Here is a 23,783-nt window from a genome sequence, read left to right on the forward strand (position 1 = left end):
AAGCAGAATCAAATAAATTCACAGATACAAATAATTAAATTAATTAGTATGTTTAAAATATTGCATATTTATTTTTTTACGCATTAATCCATATTATGCTTTAATTAACAAAATATCGTTTATCATTACATCATTATTACCATTGATAAACAAACTATCATTCGGTGGACTTTACTGGCTCAACAAACCAGAACAAAAAAATATTTATAAAAAAATAAATTTCGTTGTATACAAGCATCAATTAATTCGTGCGCATAATTACTTAATTTCGTTGTTTAATATTTTGATGTACATTACGTATAAGTACTAATTAACTAATTAAAGCTCTCTCGTTTTTAATATTTACAGTCAGGCAATTTCATATTATAATAGATTATAAATAATAACTGATAAATACGTATTTAATATATACATCATTTTATATATATATATATTTATATGTCATTAAATGAAATGAAAAAATTACGCGCGTATATGATGATGATAAAATGGTAGGAAGTAATTTATTTTCTGTTTAACGAATGAATTAAATCGATTGGTTGTTATTGATGTCGCCGTCGCATTTAACGGATGTGCATATGGAGAATTCCAATCACGTAAAAATACATCTTCAAGTTGTTTTCTAATACTTTCGTTATTTTTCTGTCCGTCATCTTCCAGAATAAATCCAATTCCTTGAAAAAAATTCCACTTATTATTTTATACATTTAATTAATTAATTAATTAATTAATTAATGAAATAAATATTTACCAGCAGTATCTATAAAATAATCACCAGACCAATTACTAGTCCCTATGTAAGCTGCAGCATCAGTTACCATATACTTATTATGATTAACTCTTCCATAAGGAATTTTGTCGAAATCAGTGTTCGTTGGTACAATAAATCTCTTAATATCTATTTTAACATTTTTGTAGCTGTTAGTAAGATCCATCAATGATCTGAGAAAATTATCTTCCGATTTTCTAGAATGTTTCCACCAGGATATCAACAGTTTTATTCTGATACGCCGATCGATCGCCGCGGATCTGATCGCGTTGTCTATTATCGGCCAGTACTTAACTTTTGGAGTGTAAATTGTCAGAGGTACATAGTCCATAACGGATATGTACACAAATTTTTCAGCCTTTTCTATGCAGTATAAAATGGCGTCTATGTCATTAGATCTTCCAATAGGAGACAGTGGCGCCGGAGAACTGGCAATAAATCCTTTGTATTTATTTGAGTTATCCAATGTTAAATTTATTGGGTTATTTATATTTATTTTTGTCTTTAAGGAATCGGGCCAAGATGGCGGGATCCGTCCTTCTTTACCCAACTGCCAATAAACCTATTAATTATTCATGATTATTAGTTATTTAAATTTCAACCAGGTTCTTGTAATTGATTTAAGATTTTACTTAAAAGCTAATTTTTAAAGAACGATTCGGCGTTCTTGGATTTTGAAGATTACTAGTCACGGTATAAAATATTTAATATAGCTTTCATTTATTTTAGCAAGATGATGGAAGAATTGTCATAAATTTTTTAATAGAAACCGAAAATAGTTTATAAGATTTTTTTTAGTGTAAAATAATAATCTCCAAGATAAAAATATTTGGCCGAAATTACGCTGAAACCATATAATTTTTTAGAGAAGCCGAAAGTTGGTCGAAAACACACCGAAATTTTATTATTTCTCATAAACAGGCCGATTAATCGAGCAGTATTTTTTATTTTTCAAGTAAAACTGTAGAACTTGAAAAATTTTCAAGTTTTCAGTTACTTTTAGGGCATTGTCTGTTAAATTTTAGTCTTGTCTTTACTACGTGGGTCTTTTATCGGTCACTTGTCGGCCGAGGAAAAGTTACGATAAAAAAAATTTTGAATAATTGAAGCGTAGTAATTTTTACCTCAAATATTTTAGCAAAATCGTTAGCTAGACATGTACAATTTTGAATAAGAACTCCCAGTTCTTTAACTTGCGTCAATGATCTCCAGTCCATATTCGCAGAGCCGACGTACACATGCGTCCGGTCGATTAACCATAATTTCGTGTGCAAAACCCCGCCGCCAAATAGTGCTGCGAAATTAAGACTTCTCACTTCAGCGTGGGCTTTTTTTGTCAAGAGCTCGGTGTCGAAATTAGGACTCAATTGGGACGGAGCATTTTGGGCTATTTTAATTTCGATATTTCTGTCTCTTCCAGCAGACAAAAGTGCTTCGAAAACATCTTCTCCCTGTTGAAATTTAAAATAATTTTATAAAATATTTACAAAGTACAATATGTCAGTTATTAATATAAAAATAATTTTACAAATGACCTAGTTCATATTCATTATTTAAATAAATATTCATGATCATTTAAATTGTCTATTTTAATCAAACATCAATAATTGTCGTCTAGACTTTTAATTATTAAGTAAAGTTTTTTTTCGCATATCTATTATATTGAATTTTATTTTACTATTAATAACATAAGAGTTGAACTTTAGTTTAAATGAAATGTGTCATTGAATATTTTACAAATTAAATTTAAAAGTTTCTAATGTGACCTAGTTTTTGAATCATGTAAGAAAAAAAAATTAAAACTTTATTAATTATTGATGACATTTAAATGATAAATATCTAAATCGAGTTTTCGAGAGGTCATTGGGTCAATTATGACTCTCGTTTAGAATTTAAAATGAAAATTAAAAATTGAATGTAATTAAATATTAGCGGGTAATTTACCTCTCGGGCACTATCGTCGGGATAGACATCTTGTCTTGTCATGGTCCAGTATAACGATGCAATTTCAATAGTATATTGAGCGGATTGAATGAGATCAACCCAAGTGGAATAAGTGCTCCTGTGGAGCACTGAATTATTGTCGTAAATCAACCCAATGGGTATTGATTCGACCAGTGAAATACGGCAGCTGTCCTTGCACATGTACTCAGATTCATTTCCGTAAATACTCGAATTACTAAAATGTTTATGTTCCGCGTGGTCGAGCAGTGGCAACAAAACTACCAGGACTATTAGGATTAAAATTATGCTGATGGGGATACAGCTGGGCCGGCACCAGCCTTGCGCTCCCCACCTAATTCACAAACAAAAATTTGTTTATTATCATCTTTCGATCTTCCATATTATTATCGCTTTGCTTATGAGCTAATTAGTATTTATTAATTACTCAGGTTATCGAAATGTCAACTTAATTATTGATAAACTTGAAAAATTTTTTTTTTAATAATTCATTATTTTTAAAAAATTCTAAGAATTATGAGACGTCGGCTAACTTGAGATCATCAAAAATTACGTTTTTAAAATATTTTTGACTAAACTTTTACTAAAATCTTCAAATTATTATTTTAAATTCAAATTTACAGATTTATTTTTCCCGCGAGTTTTCAAAAATTAATAATTTCTATTAAAAATCCCGCGCTCTTAAAACTGAAATATAATTTTTTTTCCTAAGATTTGAATACTTTAAATTTAAAAAAAATCATCGCTTATATTCTGAAAATAAAAACTCAAAAAAAGAATTACTAACTTTGAGTGCGTAAGGTGGTCACCAATGTCACTTCTCAGCATGAAACCAGTTTGATCCCACGATTCCAATTCATCATCCACTGAAGTTGTTTCAAGTCTCGCATTTTCCGAAACAGTCTGCAAATTTTTAAAACCAATCATCAAAAACCCATCATTTTTTTTTTAAATTCCATGCAATTATCATCATAACTTAAGTCCAAAATCACCTTATCATTTTTATTTACAAATTTTGGAACTACCATTTTTTATTTTCTATAAATTACAAACATATACCGATAAATATAAGCAGAAATTTTCTAAATGCATTCAATAGAAAACGATGAATTAATAAATCAATTTATTTAGTAAATTGACTTGTTTACTATTGTAATATATATATACTATATATATTACAATAGTTCAAAGTTCAATAGCACAATGCTACAGGTGTTCAAATACAAGTGTACACGTTTTATATACATTATATATATTACACGTTACATATTATACAGATAATCATTAAATCGAAATATTGTTAAGAATTCATTGTACCCGCGATATAAATAATAAATGCACAGTTCGAATTACACTTTGATAAATTATCTATTAGATTTATTTAATCATTAACCGGTAATTTGTGTTACATAAATGATACCGATTAATAATTTATAATAATACTATTTATATTTATTTATTTATTTATGTAATTTGATAAGATACTTTTAAGTATTTAATCGCCTGTTTACAATTTACTGCTACTGTAGATTGTAGATAAATTTGTATCGTTTTTGATGACGAGGTACACAAACTATAGGTTGAAAAAGATAAAAAACAGAAAATCTGCTGTAAAAGAGTATTACAAAATTATGAATGATAAGAACTTCTAAGAAAACTACAGCATCGGGTACCGATACTACGGAGGAGAAATTCATCTGGGAGTCAACAGATGTCTGCTCTGATATTGAAGATTAAATTTTGACAATAAATGTGATTTTTTTTTTAATATTATTATTGACTTTGGTATCGAGACTTTTGAACTGTTGGAAGTTAGATATAAATTTTGGTGATAATTTTTTTTGTTATCGCTGGGTAATGACTGTAGTTTTAGTAATAAAAAGTACAAGATACTATTTTTTATAAGCTAGTTTATAGCTGGTATTAATGTGAATAATTTTATGGGGAGTAAAAAATTTTATTTTTCGATATCGAAAATGGACGAGTGCTGGGATCGAACCAGAACGTTTTTATTTATGGGTCTTTTTAAAATTTTTTGATAGGGAATTTTACTGTCAAATTAAAATTTATATTTTTATATTTTTTTTGTTGAAAATATAAAAAAAAAAATATTCTTTTTAAGGCAGCCCATTCTGCCCATGAAAAAAATTTAATGGTCATTTTGCCCCACAATATATAATATATGAAAATAATTTCTGGATTAATGTCAAAATTAAATGTAAAAAAAAGTTCCAAGACATGGGAAAAAAAAAATATAAATTAGCTGCTATTAAAAATTAGCGGTCACTAGAGTCCGATAGAGCTAAAAAATAGCCAGCAGCTTTTGAGCCCCAGACACTCATCTTAAAGCATTAAAGTAACAGAACTTGGATACACACATCCATAATATACAATAATTGAATTAAATTTTCTATAATAAAATTATGAACCAAACGACAGAGCTTTCAGTCTAGCTTTAAAGTACCAAAAGGACCGGGAGCAGTCCAGGTCCTAGACACCACCCAGCACCCAACGCCCAACACCCGGCACACTCAGTACCCCACAAGTAAAGTAAAGATCTAAGTGTCGCAGTTACTATATAACACTCAATCTCTCTATCTCTGAAACTCTACTTGATGATTAACGTACCATCGATCAAAGCGCCGTCCAGCAAAATTAGTTACCCAACGTCTCTTTTTTTTCTCTTGCTCTTGCTCTTCCTCTTTCCTTCACTTCTCTCTTTCTACTACTACTACCACTACTACTACTACTTTTACTGCCACCACATCTATATAACTCTACCTCTGGGTGTACTTCTATCAAGATGTAAGGTAAAGAGTTGAATAAAAGCTTGAAAAAGGTCCATAAGATTGAAAGGGGACAGAAAGATACTATCCCTCCAAGTCTCCAAGTTCTACACCTACCCGGCATTTGGAGTAGAGGTTCGTCTGTGTCTAGATTTTCGCTTCGACTACTGGAGTTGGTATTGGTGATGATATAAATAGTAATAGTGATGATGCTGATGATCAACATGGATCCATAGCCATCGGGTGAGTAAATATTGACCGTGGACAAGCTCACCTCGGAAATGTCGTTGGGAAGACGCGCTTATCGAGGATGCCTCCTTTATTATTATATATATATATATGTGAATAAAACGCATGAGAGCGTCAAGTTCGCACCCCCTGCCGCTGTCTCCTATCACTGGCGTTGATCCCCAGCATCGTGGATGACACACGTACCGCGTCCTACGTCTTGACGCGACAGTTTCCACGCGAAATACTCTTTCACCAAAGGCAAGGATCAACTCCCTCACTCTCACTCTCGGCATATATATGTCTATATATCATATACATTTACTAAGTATAGTTAGGAATGGCTAAAAGTTTGTCTTAATGTCGTAGAAAGCAAGACGGAAGTGTCTAGATGACGTTTCCGTCCCGTCAAGACGATGACGAGCGGTTTATTAGAGTTGCTATATAGTTTCCAACTGACTCAAGGATCTCCCAAGAGAATATATGTTATGATATATATATATATATATATATATTTATATCTGTACCACCAACTTTTTATGTACATTTGTATTTTTTGTTGTTGTAAACTATAAACTGTGGATCGTAAGTTGCGGATGAGTGGACCAGGGACCAGGGTTGATAGCCTAGTCCACCTAGTCGATGGACTACTGAAACTGAAAATACTTAACTTGACCTGAGCCTCTTGCCTATTTTAAATACTTGAGACTAGAGTAGTGAGTGAATTGAGGTTTCAGGTGGAGGTAAAATAGCAGTGGGGGTAAAGGTAGTTTTGAGCTATTGGGCTTAAAGTTATTGAGGACCAGTAGCTGGTGGTGGAGAGCGTGCAAGTGCTGGAGGAGTTACTTCCGTGAGTACGCGAAACTCCGCAGCGAGTGCCGCAGAGGTTATGAAAAAAACTTTTTTCACTTGTACTTGTACTTGTACTTATACTTGTGTGTATGCGCTTGTGTATATATGAACAAGCCGCTTCATTTCTGGGTTTATATTTTCAGGCTGGGGAAATGAGAGAGTGTAAGTATGGATATGGATATGGATATGGATATGGATAACGGGTAGAGGAGGAGTCTGATTAATCGTTCCTGTGCTGTTGCATGGCTTAAATAACCCAACACGAGAACGAGAGCTACTAATATCCTAGTATACTATACTCCACAAACTACATACTAAATACTTTTAAAACTGGGTCGGCTGCACTGGTTTGAGCTTCCAGCTCGTGATCAAGCTTATTAACTTGTACCTTATGGTAAACCGCCTGCGTTATGATTGGAGTCACGCATTTTTTATCATCGATTTTTTCATATTTCGGGCAATATATTTTTAGATTTTACTGCCGTGACCTTGAGCTCCGCTCTGTCTATAATTTTTAAAATAAAAAAAAATTATTTTTTTCCCGCCAAAATTTTAAAAATTATTTTTCTCATAAATTCTGATAAAAATTTTTTATAAAATTAAATTACAAAGTAAGAATATATATAATTATTTAAATTTATGACTTACTTGTTTATGGCAGCAAAATTTGGGAAAAAATTTTCTTTTTACTCGACATTTCAGTGAAATTAATTGCAGACTAACTGACAGTAGATTTTGTGATGAATTTTTGAGCGATGATTGATTGGAGATTTTTATTTTTAAAATATTTGACACTAACGGCAAACCGTATCAGGTAAACTCGTAGAACATACTGAGTTTGAGGGCTGAGGATTGAGGACTAAAGACTGGGACTGGGGACTGAGGACGGAGGACTGTCGAGTAAAGGCGTGCATACTATGAATCGCGATAATAACAACCAGCACGCGCGCGATATATCTTTACTCTTCGCATGTCGGTCGTTCTCTACTTTACTCTACAACTTTACCCTACACTAAGGTTGTATTTAGTTGGATGTATTTTATTATTACCTGGTACCGACGACATTAAACACACGGGTGAGGAAAAATAATCCACGACTATAATCTTTGTATATAAATGAATGTCACTCTTGTATAAATATATAAATAACAATTGTTATTTATTATTTATACATGCGAGTAAATATTTTTTTATGATAAATCACAATTAATTTTATTATTCATTAAAGATTTTATCAGTTATTGCGAAAAATACTTTTTTAAACTCGTTAAATACTGATGGAAATCTTTTTTTTTTTTTTCAATTTAGATTTTTATTGAATTGATTATACAATAAGGAAAAAGTTTTTGTCAACTGTTTTATCGACGTTCAGTTCATAATTTGTTTTATCGATACCTCGAGGCGGCGCTAGTGTCTCTTGGGAAACAAAATGGCTGCTAGGAATTTGAAGCAAGTCAGTTTCTTTGTGCGCAGTGTAAATTTATTTATTGGAACCAAACGACAACGATTCAAGTTTTGATTTTTCAGAAAATTTTTACGGAAATTCGGTGAGTAGAATTTAAAATTCAATTTTATTAATAATTTAAGTTCTGGATGTTGTGAATAATTACTGAAAACGTATTTTTTTGAAATGTAAAAATATTTGCCAATAGATTCAATTTTATGTCCCAGTTCTCAGCTTCTTGAGACACTTGCTCAGTAAAAATTATATTTAAAAAATTTTTTTTTATAATTTATCAGTTAAAAAAAAAAAAATCAAAAAATTACTAGACGTCGGCTAACTTTGGTATCATACAAAAAAGTTAAATTTTTTTTTGCAAATTTATTTAAAATTTAAATTTGAGCTTTTAAATAATTTAAAAATTTTGTTCAAAATGACAAATTTACGTTCCGGTAATTTTTAATTTCTAAATTCTAAATTTTTTTTTTTCTTCTAGAATAAATAAATTTAATTATTAATTGGATATCATATTAAATTTAAAAATAAATGGCTATTTAGTCTTTTTTAATTTTTAATTAAAATGATAATTTAATGGATTAAAAAACTGGTTCAATAACAAGTTAATCTGGTCAGTAAAAAAAATAAATATTTATCTTAATAAAATATGAGGCCGGATATTTTACCCTGTTGAGTTTTTTTATAAAAAAAACTGCAGCGAAAAAATTTCGAGTTCAAAGACTTAGAAAGCTCTTTAAAAAATTTAATTTCCCTTATAAAAAAAAAAAAAAAAAATTAACAAATGCACCAGCAGAAGCTGATAGCCGTTGAGTTGCACCCGGCGCAGCATACTTTTAGTTGGTTACTCGTGCACGTTGACCATTCTTAGATAATGGCCGCAATGGAATAGGAGTGTGCGGAAAACGATAGGCAATAGAACTCTGTTACAAATATCCATGCTCAAAGACTACTTTGTTCTTTGTTCAATATGGCACCTTGTCACGAAACAACTACCAACTTGTTTTTACTATTCTATTATTATTTTCTATTCTATTTATTTTTCTCTTCTTAATTTCTTGTAATACCCTACTCCCAAAGTGATAGTGCCCATTGTCTCGGGAATACATCGTGTATACATTGATATACATCTTAAATATATATAAGACACAAGTTTTACATTTGTTATAATGAAACTCGATAACGATCTGTGTGCAAACAATAATGTACACACATTATATCGGCTTGTAATTTCTCTCAAAGCTTTTATCACTCTCCCTAGACAATAAACTCACTAGAATTGTTATTTTTTTTCCGCGTCGTAATTATGACAGTCCCAGTCGTCGCTAAAAATAGTTTATGAAAAAAAAAAAAATTTTCCCTAATTTTCAGACATTAACGAATGCTTTTTTTTTCAGTTCTCGTGGAAGTTTTTAATGATCATTAAGAGTTGATGTAATTATTTATTAATTTTATTAGGTAGATAGTGGTGATGATAATGAAAATAAAATCGAATTTTGTGTGACGTAATGAGACCTCAGAGCCCAATTGCTCACAGATTCCTCGGTTAATGAGAAACGAGAAGCGGCAAGCTGGCTGAGTAAACACGTGTAAACAATTAATTTAACAACTCCCGTGGGTATTCGGTGGTTTTCTATTGGTTGAAGCCAGCGACCGTGATTTTCCTACTCATTGCTTTTCGTTAGTGCTATTTTACAGTGTGTATAGGTGAATGAATGAGGGTGTAGATGTGGATGTGTTGATATCCTGCTCGAGCAACTTTCGTTCATGCTGTTACAGTAACATTCGTCGCGAAAACACGCTCGATAAAAGGGAAACGAGATGGTTTACAGTTAAAAGGGTCGTGTGGAAAAGTATATATAGGTTTTATTTAGGTATCGCAAACCAACGAGTCAACGACTACGTTTTCCTCTGGTTCTGGGTGCTGTAGGCCGTGAGAAATAAGGCTGAGTAAAGGGTGCCAGGCTGTCTAAGGACCGTAAGGACTAAAGACCGAGGACTGAAAGGTTATTTTATACTCAGCTTTAGTCACTACACAAGGTTTCAAAAGTTACTGTCACTTCCATTAGGACAAACTCCCAACTGGCTTAGTCCTGGTTTTTGTCCAAGACTCGACGATAAACTTTTAATTTTACTCAAACATTCGCCAAACTGTCGATGGACTTTTGGGTTTCGTTAAGTAGCCAAGAGTCGAAATTTATTTTTACGGATTTTTTTACTCTAGAAATTAATTTATCACATTTAGATTCATCTAAGATTTTTTTTTTTTAATTTATAAAGTGTGAAACTCATTTCACCGGTTGAGTAAAAAAAAATTTCATGGTCGAAGCAATTTAGTTATTAAAACAATCATGCAAGGAAACTAAAACCCACATTAATATCTCCAGTGTCGAGCTCTCTCTCTCTCTCTCTAGTATAAATAATTGTTTTATTGCATGTTAAAAATGTAAAATAATAATATTGATAAAAGACTATTATATTTATTGATCGCGGTACACACTGTCGAAGGTTGTATGGCAACGTCGAGGGCGATATTCGTCCCAGAAGTTCGTGTACGCTAATGCTTCCTGGAGAATATATTAATCTAACGATCAATATGCCATCGAGGTCGAAAGTTGATGAGCCACTGGGACTACTGGTAAACTCAGTGGTAGCACCAGCACCAGCACCAGCCCCAGCTCCAGGAGCTACACTCAGGAGAGGGTGAAAATGAAGAAAACCAAGACCGCGAGCAATACCAAGAGCAAGACAAAGACCGCGAGATAAGTTTAAGAAGAGAGGGTTCTGGATAAAAATAAAGAGAAAAGAAACTTTTAAACTTTCCATTTAGAGTTTGTTCTAGCCTCAGCCATTTGTTACCCTCATTCTCGTGTCAGATAGTCTTCATAAAAATCGTCCAGGACTTTGTGTGGCTATAACTATAGTACAGTAATGCTGCTGGATGGGGCCTAGACGTGGGCGGTAACACGAGAACGACTTTGCTAAATTGAAAGCCGAAGCCCGGCATGTAAAACTTGAGGGCTGTCTTCTACTCAGTCATTCTCTTCTTCTTCTTCTTCTTCTCCTTCTTCTACTTCTACTTCTTCTCCTTGTTATTTTTTTATTCGCGGCCGGTGGAAATCACAACCACTGGAGGTGATACTTAAAAATGATGCCGGTGATGAGGAGGGTGAACCACTACGAGCTAAAAAAAAATATAATGATTACATATTCCACGGAAACTGTGCTGGTGAAAGCAGGCAGGGGAGTAAGGAAAATTAAAATGAACGTGGCTGTAATCACTTGTAATAAGTACTCTTGGACACTTTAGGGGGCTGGTTTAATTCGTATCGTGTCGTGGCACAGTTAACTATTTTTCGGGTTTGAGCTACTGAGCTGAGCTGAGCTGAGTCGAGTCGAGGCGTACATACAGTTGTCTATGTGTGGATCAACAATGTCAGGCTGATATGGGAAACGGTGACGGTGACGAACAAGCATAAGAAGACAGAAGGAGGAGAGAAAGGGGAAGAAGAAGTTGTGTAATTTCCGAAATTTAATCTGAAACTCCCTCGACGAAAAAATACTCTTCAGAGTCTTCTAACTATAGATCCTTCTTACTTGTAATCTCCTGGCGTGTGAATAACATCCCTTAGTATTTTTTTTATTATTTTTATTATTATTGCTAGTTTTTTTTGTTTATGCTTTTTTGGCACGCGAGGGATGAGATTAAAGGAGTTGTTTCTTTTATTCCGGTTTATCATTTTTTATAATTTTTTTTTCTGCTGAGAAGAAGCAGAAGTCGGGAATAAACTGATTAAATGATTCGCTAAAATTTTTTCTGATGGATGTGTAATTTAAAAATGGGGTGAAATGAGAACACTTAAGTTTTTAATTTTAGTAATTTATTGTTTCGCATTTTTTTTATCAAGCAAAATTTTATTTTAGAAATTTAGAGCCAATTTTATAAACTAATTTAACTGAAATTCTAAATTCAACTTCTAAAATAAAATGAATTTTACCTCCATTTGATTTATCGAAAAAATTTTAACTTAATTTATAATTAAATTTTAATTCGACTTATCAATGAAATTTCAGTTTAATAATAAATCAACTCAATGCCAATTAGATAAATCAATATTTTTTAATTATTAATAATAAATTTTTTTTTGAATTCCCCACTATTAAAATAAGTGAATATTAAACTCATAAATAAACATCATGCAGTAATAAAATATTTAATTCCATTAGCGCATTAAATGAAAAAAACATGACATAAATTTTTAATCTCCATACTTCTTAGCTTAAGTACCGGTCATCAAAAGTCCCTTTCGGGTTACATTAATTAACGGACTGGTCTAAAGCTACGGTTTTATGTTACTCCTCACCGTCATTTGTATATATTTTGCGAGAATGTTTACACGTGAAATGACGCGATAGGCGGACATCAGAGTACTGTCACAATGGAATTTTCCTTTGTCCGCGTCCGTTAATGGACGATCAACACGCCCGATTAATTTCTCATTCAGTGTATATTACGCGAAAACAGGTCTTTGCTCATACTACACTCTACTCTACTCTACTACACTGTACTATATTAGATAATATATATGTATAAGCCCATAGTACATGATGGTGTGCATGGTGTGCTCGTATACGCTCGGACGCCATTGGTCGATGCGTTTAAACGTAAAGGCTAAAGACAATAATAACATTCAGTCGAGTGGGCAAGAACCGACAGAACGACTGATGGGATACATATATGAGTATATGTATATGTATTGATATATATTACAGAAGGGTGAACGGAATTTGAGTGACAACATTTGAGAGTAGACCTTTTGTTTTGACTATGGCTCAATGTAATGATAATAATTACTCGTATATATAACCATCATTTAATATTCTGTTTATCTAACTCGATGGGCTTACGGCGATATACATTTATATCCATACATCACCAATAAATGATTACTCTACCGTTAAATTATCTACCGGTGATGAATATTCGATAAATGACCACTCACTATCTCTCAATATTCGAATTTTATTAATTTTGAATAACAAATTATTGTTATTATTATTATTATTATTATTATTATTATTATTATTATTATTATTATTATTATTAGATGTTATGGAAATTATAATATATATTAAAAAAAAATTAATTACGACATTTACGGTGCAGTAATTTATAACAAAATTTAATTCCATCGACTTGGCAATTTACAATTCACCTATAAGCGATTAAATTATATAAAATTTTTTCTGCTTTAAATATTACTGCACACCAGGCGTTAATATTCTGTGATTCCTTTGTGTTTATGTTCCATGATTAATATTAATTTTGAAATAATATTATTAATTGTAATAGTTGTGATGAAATTAATGCAACTGGAAAATTTCTGTTAGTATTTAAATTTGTTTTTAAATTTCGCGCGCTTGGCTGCACCTATTTGGAATCGCGGACTTGATAACGTCTGAAGTAAGCAATTAATTGACTTCAATTAGAGATTGGAAGGGAAAATTTTTGAAAAATAATTATGGCGCTAATAATTTAAAATAAAATGAAAAAAATTTAGATAGCGATATTGTGAATTTAAATTAAAATCTTTTTCTAACACGAGTGAGGTGTGCATTATTGGATTTTCCATTTCAGTGATATCAAGTAGAAGGATATAAGATGTTTAATATAAAATATTTAAGTTAAAAAAAAATTTAATATATATTTTAGTTATATTTATTGTATTTTATTCGTTGAAATCGCGTGGCGAGGAAGTTTTGAAATTAACTGATAGCATCATTCAGATCTATCACCAGCTCGCAGTGCCGCAATACCTATATCCTAAAAGATATATTTTCGCGTGAATTCTAACAAAACTTCATACCCGTTCAGCACGCGACAACTCGAGTCTAGTGGAGACGAGACACTCCTTACAATTTTATTTTATTTATTCACTCATATTTTTTTCCCACTCACTGACAGTTACTTCAATATAAATTTTTACCCAATCGATTCGTCGTTTATCAGCTATCAGGATCATGATCAGAAAATCACGCGTTTCGAGTTTAAATTTGAAATAAAAAAAAAAAAAAACAAGTCAGATCGTCGCAATACGGGAGTTTAAGCGGATAAGATAACAACATATAGGATACATAAAAGCAACAAGATACATTGCGATAATTTAAGAAAGTACAAGTTGTCTTTTAGAAACGGCAAAAGGTCTCTCTTGAATGGTCTCTGTTGTCTCCATTACATCCATGAAATGTCAAGTAATTTCGGACAGTAGTGCAATGGCGCTTGGTAATGTTCCATAGCAAAAGCCACACGATCTAATTCTGGTTTTACTTTACTTTACTAAAATAAAAACCATATACTCAATATTTTTTTTTTATAAAACTCTAAAAACCTAAAACTTAGACACAAAACCGACGCACATGCACACATGCACACCATTTCATCTTTTACGTCTTAAAATACACAAGAACAAGATTGAGTACTTTGTTTCTTAGTCTTTCTTTTTACTTAACTATTTTTACTTGATATATATATTTTTTTATTTAAGCAGAGAGAATTTTCTTTGGTCTTTTAATGTTATTTTATTGGCACTAACTCTCACCATGCCCTAGTGCATCTCGTGTTCTGTCGCGATAAAATTATCACGATAGGACGAGCGAGTATCAACCGACTACAAGTAAGTACGAGTTGCAGAACGACAACCAGAGGTATAAGATGACTAGTATAGAGAATAAAACGAGCAACTACGACGACGTCGATTCCAAAAGCACGTGATTTAATGGGAGCTTTCAACCCTGACCTTAACAGAGAGTTTGAGTTAGGTACCATTTAAATTGGCACTTACTACCTACCGACTATTCAAATTTTGACCCATATCTCGCTTGCACCAGCGAATTTATTTTGTCTATACTGCAGTTGTCTTCGAGTCTCTGCTTATCTTATTTTATTTTATTAATGCTATTTTTTAAAATTGAAATTTTATTTTTATTTTTATATATAACTACAGTAAAAAAATAACTTACTGAAAGTTTGTGCTTCACTCTAGGAGTCCGGCTTTTACGATGAGGAAGTAAGACAACGACATCTTGGTCTTTGGCTTGTCTGGAAGTTTCCAAGTGCTGGTGCGGATTACTGCTGGTAGTTCTGCTGGTAGATGGGTATGAGCTGGAAGCTGATGCGCCCATTGGAGAAGTTGCGTTTGATGGACTACGGGAGGTTGATGGATACTTCGAGTAGGCTACATTGGTCACAGTGTTGCTGCCGCCGTAGCTGATGTTGTGAGTGTTGTTGACCTTTTTTATAAAAAATATACTCTTATTATTATTATTATTATTAATATGAGGAAGCCTTTGGTTTAATTCGATAAAAGCAATTCGGTTGGTTAAAATCGGGCGGCTGCAAGTGTTGGAAGCTTTTATTGAAATTAAACCAGGGCCTGGTACTGTTGGTACCTGTACAAGTATGTGACAAGCTTGGGAGGCTATTTGGAAGAGGCCATCTTGTAAATTGCGTCCCGAGTGCTCTGCGTTTTCTCGTCCGCTCTTAGCCCAACTGAAGAAAGACATTATGTATCAAGTAAAAGACTTTTATATTCGTCTTTTACTTTTGTTATTTAATACTTCTTCTTATTTGTATTCTTTCCCGAGTTTTTACTCTTCTTGTTCTTTCCCACCTTCTGGCTCTCGTTTATTACATTTTTTAACTTACTGCTATTATTATTTTTTTAATCTTACTTGTTCTTTGGTTACTAGTTTTTTATTTTTAAATTGTTTATCCATTTTTCAAATCTGAAAATAAAATTTTTAAAGTAAATAGAAATTTAAAAAAAAAAAAAATGCAGTGTGCAGATTAATTTCTAAGGATTTTTTTTACCGAGGTAAAAATAGGAAAATTGGATTGGATAAAATTAAAAAAAAAAAAATTTATTAGTTTTCTAAATGGCCCATTTTGCCTCACATATTTTTCCGTGTCATATAAAAAAAAATGAAATAATTATTTGACAAAAAGCAGAAATTATAAAAAAAAAAAAATCGTCTCTCCATCTTGCCCCTTCTTGAATAATACCCCAGATCCTCTGTTTCCACTTTACTTAACTAAATTCAAATCCCACGGAATAAAATAAAATATAATATATATCTAGACAAGAAAATTACCACAAAATATAACATATCTCATATTTTTATCCATACTCCCCTAATATATAATTTTTGGATAGTGAGTTAATATTGCAAGTAGTAATTTTGTCTAAGTATTGTTAGGGCATTATAATAATAAAGGGGAAGTGAGTTAAAATGATTATATACTCCAACTAGTATTTGTTGTCTGTATTATAGATATATTGGAAACAATATAAAAGCTCAAGTACTGTATTCCCCAACACATATCCACACATCTATATAAATATACATATATATGTATTTATCATCGGAAATGTTGATGGCCATGAGACACGCACTCACTCACTGTGTATCTGATGTACACATATATATATAGCAAAGTTGGATAGCTTATCTATCGACAAACCTAACAGTAGTTCTGTTTTGAGCTCATGAATTTTTCAAATATCCGCTAATATTGAATCTCATTCTCATCCCACCATACTCTTTATATTATATATTATTCTATACTACACATATATAGTACACTGACACCCGATGTTTGATGTCACTTGACATATGCGTGATTATCGCATTTTATTATTTGACTCGACATTAAAACATTTATAACTATTACGAAAGATAAACTTGGACGTAACGTTTTTTATACTTTTTTTTTATTATTTTATTTTTAGTCTCTGACTGAAGTAATTAAATATTCACGTATATATGTGTATATATTTATCTATATATATATATAGATGTATAGAGTTGATTTTAGAGTTTAGATTCTCTGATGGGATCGATTGTTTTTAATGAATATTCAATGAGGCGAGTACGTAATACGTTGGCTAATAAGAGGAAAGAGTAATGAGGGGTTGGGGGTAAGCAAAATTAACTATTACGTAGACGGATTTTTTAAATTTTTATTTGAAAGTCCATTGGCTGGCAAATATTTTGTTTAGGGGTTTTGTAAATTATTTAAAAGGCGGTAAATATGTGAAGGGTGGAGAAAATAAAGGGAGGAGGTTGAGAAGGAGAGGGGAAGTAATGAGCTTGTAATTGTAACATTATTTTATAATTATGTTGAGTTTTAATCGATAAATAGACGCGAGACGTTGAAGTACATGGGGTTTAAAAATAGAACATTGAATTACTCGTGATAGTATCATGCTTTAATTATTTTATTATGATTAATTATTGCAGTTAGTCTGATGTTACATGAGGTCTCATTTTGTGGAAAATGTTATTGATATGTTTGGGTTTATAATTGTTGAGAGTTGTTTCAAATGTTGGATTATTATGGGATTGATAAAAAAAAGTCTAGACGAGAAAAAAAATGATTTATCAATTCTTGGACAATGATAATTAAATTTATTTGTATGATTTATTGGCGGGATTCTGACGGGTAAATATTTGAGAGTAGAGAAAATTTATTAATTAAAAAATTGTAAATTTTATTTTTATTTTTGGTATCAGGGCAGATTCAAATTACAAAAATATTTATGCTGTTGAATTTTAATTGACTGTCGTATGATTGCATCACCTGACAAATGACCGAAATTGAAAATCGAATTTTCGAGTAATAAATAAATTTCGCAAATATTCGCTGTCATAAATAAGTTTTATAAAACAATAAACTTATAAAAGTTTTTAAAAAAAAATTTATCTCCAATATTCTGACACCTCAAGGTTTAAATTTATTATTTATGGCTTTTCTGATATCCACTCCCTTAAAATAAATTTTTAATATTTTTTAAAAAAAAAAAATTAGTCGACACAATTCGTGTCTCAAAGAAAAAAAAAATCAATTCCAAAAAAATTTTAATTTTATTAAATTAAAAAAAAAATTCCTGCATTGATTAGATAAATTTAAACACAAATATCTATTTGATATATTTTATATGTTAGTATAAAGAATAAAAATATTTATCATAAATATAAAAGTAAATAATGAAATTCAAAAATAATTAATAGGATAAAATACACATAATATATGTAACTATAACAACAAAGACAAATTTGTTTATAAAATAAATTAGAAATTGATTAGTTTACTATTAAATTTGTTTATTCATGAGCAATGCATATTTTGCAAGTTTAGAGGAATCATTAGTAAAACAACAAACGTGCTCGTAGCGGTCGTTTATTGTAGAATTCGACAGCGTAAACATTGAAACAATTACTGTGCAAGTAAAAGGGATAAATATATCCAACTCACACACATACAGGCATTATTATGTATGTACCCAAGTCACAACAATGAGCAATAACGCTCGTCACTAACGTCCCGTCACAATTAGTCGCCGGGCCATCCAAACTTTTCAGTCCTACATACAAATATAAGTTTTAATTTCTACAACAGATAATATGGCACCCTCGATAAAAATATATCAACCGTCTAAACAACATATTTTCACTGTCAATTAATTTTCCAATTAAGAGAACATTAAAAAAAAAATATTTCAATCGTATTTTAGATATCCGAGTGTTTATTTTTATAAATTGAACATTTTATTTATTTTTTTTTATATTATTGTATTATATATTTTGCTCTCGTTGTGATTCTAAGTTACGTGGTTTTGTGTAATTGATTTAGCAGATGTTGAAGCACTAGCTGAATATGATTGATTGCTAGACTGCCAGTTACATACATACATTTATCTCTTTTAAAATATCCCTTTATAACCCACTCTTTTTCTCTCTCTTTCTCTGCCTTCGGCTGTACCTTGAACCCTCATCCCTCATCTCTCAGCCCTCTGCTCTCTCCTATTTCACTAAATTCCATTACAACTGTAATTACAATTCTACACATGCCCTCGAACATACCATCCTCAATATCATGACCCAGCATTACATTCTTTTAAAAAGTATAATAAATATTTACCTTCAGCTCACATCCTTCACTCGCTAAAACTTTAAACTCACTGCTTTACAATAAATATACTTTTTTTTATTATAAAAACAAGTTAATCAGCAGTTGATGGAGTAATTACCGGCACAAATACAACTAATATTAATAATAGAGTAACACGAAATGCTTTGAATCCGACTTGGCTGAGTTTAGCTACAGGGCTCTTTAACCAGAGACTAGAGAATAGCGTAAGTCGAACCCGAACCTGAAGTCAAGTGTAGGTTAACTTGGGTGTGGGTTGTTCTGTTACGTTAAGGTAACGCCAGGCTAGAACGGCAGCTTGGTGCTTTTCGTTTGGAGAACGTAACTTACGGGGATGATAAAAGTGGTAGAGGTGAAGGTAGAGGTAGAGACTGAACTACAGCTACAGTTACAGGTACAACTACAACTACAACTATAACAATATCAACACTGTCCAACATTAACATACACTACACTAGAATAGTACTGCAGGGTAATGTAAAGGAGCAAAGGCATAAATGGAGAGAACTATCAAAGAGGGTGTAAGAGGGATAGCTAAAGGCTTCAGGGGTTTGTACGCCACCATCGGCAGACCTGCGCCCAAACGGTTTGCGTGACCTCGATACATCTACCTGTAAACACACAGGTAAATCTATTACCCGTGTTCATACAATATATATATGTATTGTTATTGTTATAGATTTGTCCTCGTCTATTTAACAAAGTCTTTAGTCGGTTCAGTTGATGATAATGAACATATATTTATATATATATATATATATATATATATATATATATATATATATGAGTACAATATTATGTATATAATAATAAGGTTTAAATTTATCTGTGTATTATTAACTTTGTATAATATATAGGAATATAATTGAAGTGAGTTTTACGTACGCGGGGGTTGGGGGAGTTGTAGATTTTCGGCAGGCAAATAGATGAATTATACGAACGTTTGCGTCGTTTAACTGCTGTACGGAGGGTTGGGAACTGATGGGTATAGAGAAGGGGAAGGGGGGGGGGAGGATAGTGAGAGTAGGAATTAGGATAAAGAGGAACGGAGATGTAGACCCGAAGGCAAGTTAATGACGACGACTTTAGTATGACAGTTTGAGATGGAACTGATGAATATTTAAATTATATGATCCTTTCATTTATTTCCCGCTGATGTATTTAGTCTGACCTACTTTAAAATAGATTTATTACTTGTGTTAGACTGTTTATTAATAGACTGTTTATTATATTTGACAATGGGGTTTCAAAATTGTGATGACAGGGGAAATTTTTTGGACAAATTTCGGGTTGTTTTGGTTTTGATGGCTGCTGCGAGAAAATTTACGTGGTGTTTTGGTTTTGGTTACTTTTTTTTGGATAGGAGTGAAAATTTGAAATTTTATTCGATTAGTGTCGCAGTTTTGTTTATTGAGCTTGAATAAATATCAAAGTTAAATATTTGTAACAAATAGTGAAATAAAAAAAAGTCAATGGGGGTCGATAGACATGAGTGTTTGGATTAATTGTTAAATTTATTTATTTTTTAACTATTTATATATGAAATTTACTGAGCAATTTGGTCATTGAATTTTGAAATAAACCAACACATTTTTGAATTTCAAAAAAAATTTTAAGCCTTCCCAAATATTCTTTTGTTTAAAATTTAAACGAGTTTTGGAATTTTTCAAATTATTTTAACCTCTTATTTATAAAAAATCACAATCCAAATTTTTTTTCAAAAATAAGACTTCAATACAGTCATATTCAATGATTTCATAGATTTATAAAAATTATGTTACCAAATACTCTGTAATAAAATTTTGAAAAATTGAATTATAGAGAAACCGGATCATGGAAAAATTTTCAGAGACAAATTTGAATTTTTCAGCAAATTAAATTTGAGCCCATGCTTTAAAAATCATCAATTTGATTTTTTAAATTCGTTAGCTCATATATTTATGTATATGGTCGTTTCTATTAATTATTGTAAATTTTTTTAAAGTTTACGGTTAATAAATATAATTAAATGAATATTGAAAGCCGGTCATTGAATATTTAAACTCAATTGCCGTTTTATATTCACATGACATGTGAATATTTAAACAGTAAACATATTAATAATGTAAAAACTAAAATATTTTACGCGTGTAAATATTTTTATTGCCTCGCTTTACTTTTTTCTTTACCAGAAATGTTTTAAGGTTCAGTAGGTTTCAAACATAATTTAAAAAATTCATACATCCTTTGTATATTTAGTTACAATCGAAAATTAAAATCCATAATCAATTTAAAGTCATCAGAACTCGTCGGTGATATATAAATACCGTAGGAAGCATCGGGTGGTACAAAAATAGTGTAGAGAGACCGTAGACTTGCATAGTAAAGAATAAATATTAAATAGTGTCTAGACCCCTTTGAACAACCAAGTCTTGACCTTGTGCAGTTATAAATTTATCTGCAATTACAAAGTGTACTCAGTCAAGTGTAGTATATCAGTCTGGTGTACAAACAATAAATTTATGAGAAATAAGATGAATAAAAATAATGATGATAATAATAATAATCAGGATGAGTATAGATATGAAAATAAATAAAAGTAGAAAATTAATTTCGAGTACTGACAATATAGCGGGCGATATTTCAGCATTAATATCTCTGTCTTTGACTCGTTTGGCAGATGGTGTGAGTAGTTATCTGCAGGAAGACTGAGAGAAAATTATTAAAAAAACGTATGTGCGAGAGAGTAAGGTGACAAAGGAACGAGTCGGTGCAAATATTGCTGATTGTTTGGCTGGACTATCTGGAGCTTCTGGTGCTGGTGCTGCTGGTTCTGCAACTTGTGTTCCTTTTTGTCCAAAGGATCCCCGGGGCACTGCGTACGAAAATTCACCACGTACACTATCATCCTGATACAAACCTACCCATCTTTTTTACTCTCTTTTTTTCTCTCTACCTCCCGTTACCTATCATCCTCAAGCTTATATATATGTATATGTATGTATGTATTTATATATCTATATATATATATCGTTATGTATATAATGTGTATTCTCAGCTCCAGCATCAGAATCAGCTCCAGCTCCAGCTTCAGCTTTTCGTACCGACTTCCGACGCAAAGATTGCTTTCATGTTTTACCCCCTGCGCCTTTTTGTCGGTAAGTCAAATAAAAGCCAAGCGCTTTAATGAAAGTTACGCCCGTGGCTAAAGTGACGATTACCTTTCCATGTATTTAGAGAAGAACCCTCCAGTTGAAAATTTTACTTTTTATTTTGCTTATTCTTCATGTTGACTGTCTTTATCTTTTTTTTCTGTCATAATCATACGTACGTGTATATTTATATACAGGCTATACATGTACACATAAATATGAAGACGGTGGGTACGAGTAAAATGGAGATGCTTAGAATTTTCAGCTTGTGAATTTAAATGAGCTTAACTGTCTTGTTTTAATAAGTTATTAAAATTTTATGGAAAAAATCATTTATGTTTTTGGCGGTTTTTTTTTTAAATTTTAAAAGTTAACGTAAATATTTTTTTTTAAATTCGCATACGATTTTTTTATTTGGTTTTATTTTTTTAGCTTTCAGTAATTATATATTCAGGCTCACAATGATCGCAACTCGCTGTCAATTTAAATCCTGTTACTTTTACCTTCAGCTAAATCAGAAACTCCCCAAAATGCCTCATAAATAATTTAAAATAATTACCACTGTCTATTTTCTTTCAAATCACCAGAAGTGACCTCGCGATTTTTAAATTATTTAATTATGCTATAAATAAAAATAAAATTAAAATTTCCATTATATTTCTTCACTACTTCATACATTTTATATCAAACCAATCAGCCGTAAAAAGTCACAAAAGAAAATTAAAAAAATTTTTTATTAAAATTTTAAGATGACCCATTTTCAATAAAAATCAAGAAGAATACTTGTCGTAGATTTCGTCGTAATAAATTTAACTGTTAAAAAAAAAAATTTGTTTGATTGTATAACCAGTAGGTTATTTTATATATTTTTTTTTTATTTTATTTTTCTGACCTCGTTAATCTACAGATCGCGTGACTGTTATTTTCAGTTCTCAAATGTATGAAAAATTATGCTCGAGTTATATGGAAGTTGTTATTGTATCTTTTATGCTCTTATATATATATACATAAATATCTAGTTAAATTAAATTTTATTGTTTCACATAATTTTATTGCAATTAATTATTAACTCGGTAATTTTAATTCACGAGCCTAATAATTATTATTATTATTATTATTATTATTATTGTTAACCCTCTATCTGAATAATAAATAAATGACGGGTAGAATGGCCTGGTGGCTATTGATGAGCAGATAAGAGGAAATGAGCAGGTCGTAAGAGGTCCAGGTAAAAATGCCAGACAATGAAAATACCTTGAGCTTAAAATAATACTCGAGAATTAAAGTTTGAAGAATAAAAAGTTTAGCGACTTAAAATTAGCTCGAATTGACGTATCGATTGTCCATTAAGGTAGTAACCAGCTGCACACTGCCAGAGACTTGACTTCCGACCGTGAGCGACTGACTATTGCCCTCTTTTTTATATTTTTTATACTTTTTTATTCCCCCTCGGACGTCTATGTTCACTTACACCCTGTTATCATCCACTCCCCTTGGGTCTGCTACACCCACTATCACCACTTTCGAACCGTTTCTATTTTTCTTTCTCTTTCTTCATATATATTCTACTACTACTACTTCTACTACTACTACTACTGGTACGATTACT

The 23,783-nt window shown here is 31.5% G+C and overlaps 1 protein-coding gene across 7 annotated transcripts; it reads right to left on the reverse strand.

The window, feature by feature from the left end:
- Positions 1-47: 47 nt before the first annotated feature.
- Positions 48-15,814, reverse strand: LOC103575719 (5'-3' exonuclease PLD3). Of its 7 annotated transcripts, none has more exons than XM_008555604.3 (7): positions 15,503-15,814; positions 15,074-15,343; positions 3,519-3,634; positions 2,714-3,065; positions 1,894-2,220; positions 752-1,331; positions 48-674 (listed from the first exon to the last, which is right to left on the reverse strand). In XM_008555604.3, exons 1-7 carry the CDS (start codon positions 15,614-15,616, stop codon positions 463-465), a joined length of 1,971 nt encoding a protein of 656 aa, XP_008553826.1. In that variant the 5' UTR covers positions 15,617-15,814; the 3' UTR covers positions 48-462. The 7 variants fall into 7 exon arrangements, with proteins under 7 accessions (XP_008553826.1, XP_053596097.1, XP_008553829.1 ...); XM_053740122.1 differs by lacking the exons at positions 15,074-15,343; positions 15,503-15,814 and adding exons at positions 3,724-3,769; positions 4,049-4,291; XM_008555607.3 differs by lacking the exons at positions 15,074-15,343; positions 15,503-15,814 and adding exons at positions 3,724-3,813; positions 4,049-4,291.
- Between the last annotated feature and the right edge of the window lie 7,969 nt (positions 15,815-23,783).

Source organism: Microplitis demolitor, chromosome 6 (assembly GCF_026212275.2).
Source record: "Microplitis demolitor isolate Queensland-Clemson2020A chromosome 6, iyMicDemo2.1a, whole genome shotgun sequence".
Taxonomy (NCBI): domain Eukaryota; kingdom Metazoa; phylum Arthropoda; class Insecta; order Hymenoptera; family Braconidae; genus Microplitis; species Microplitis demolitor.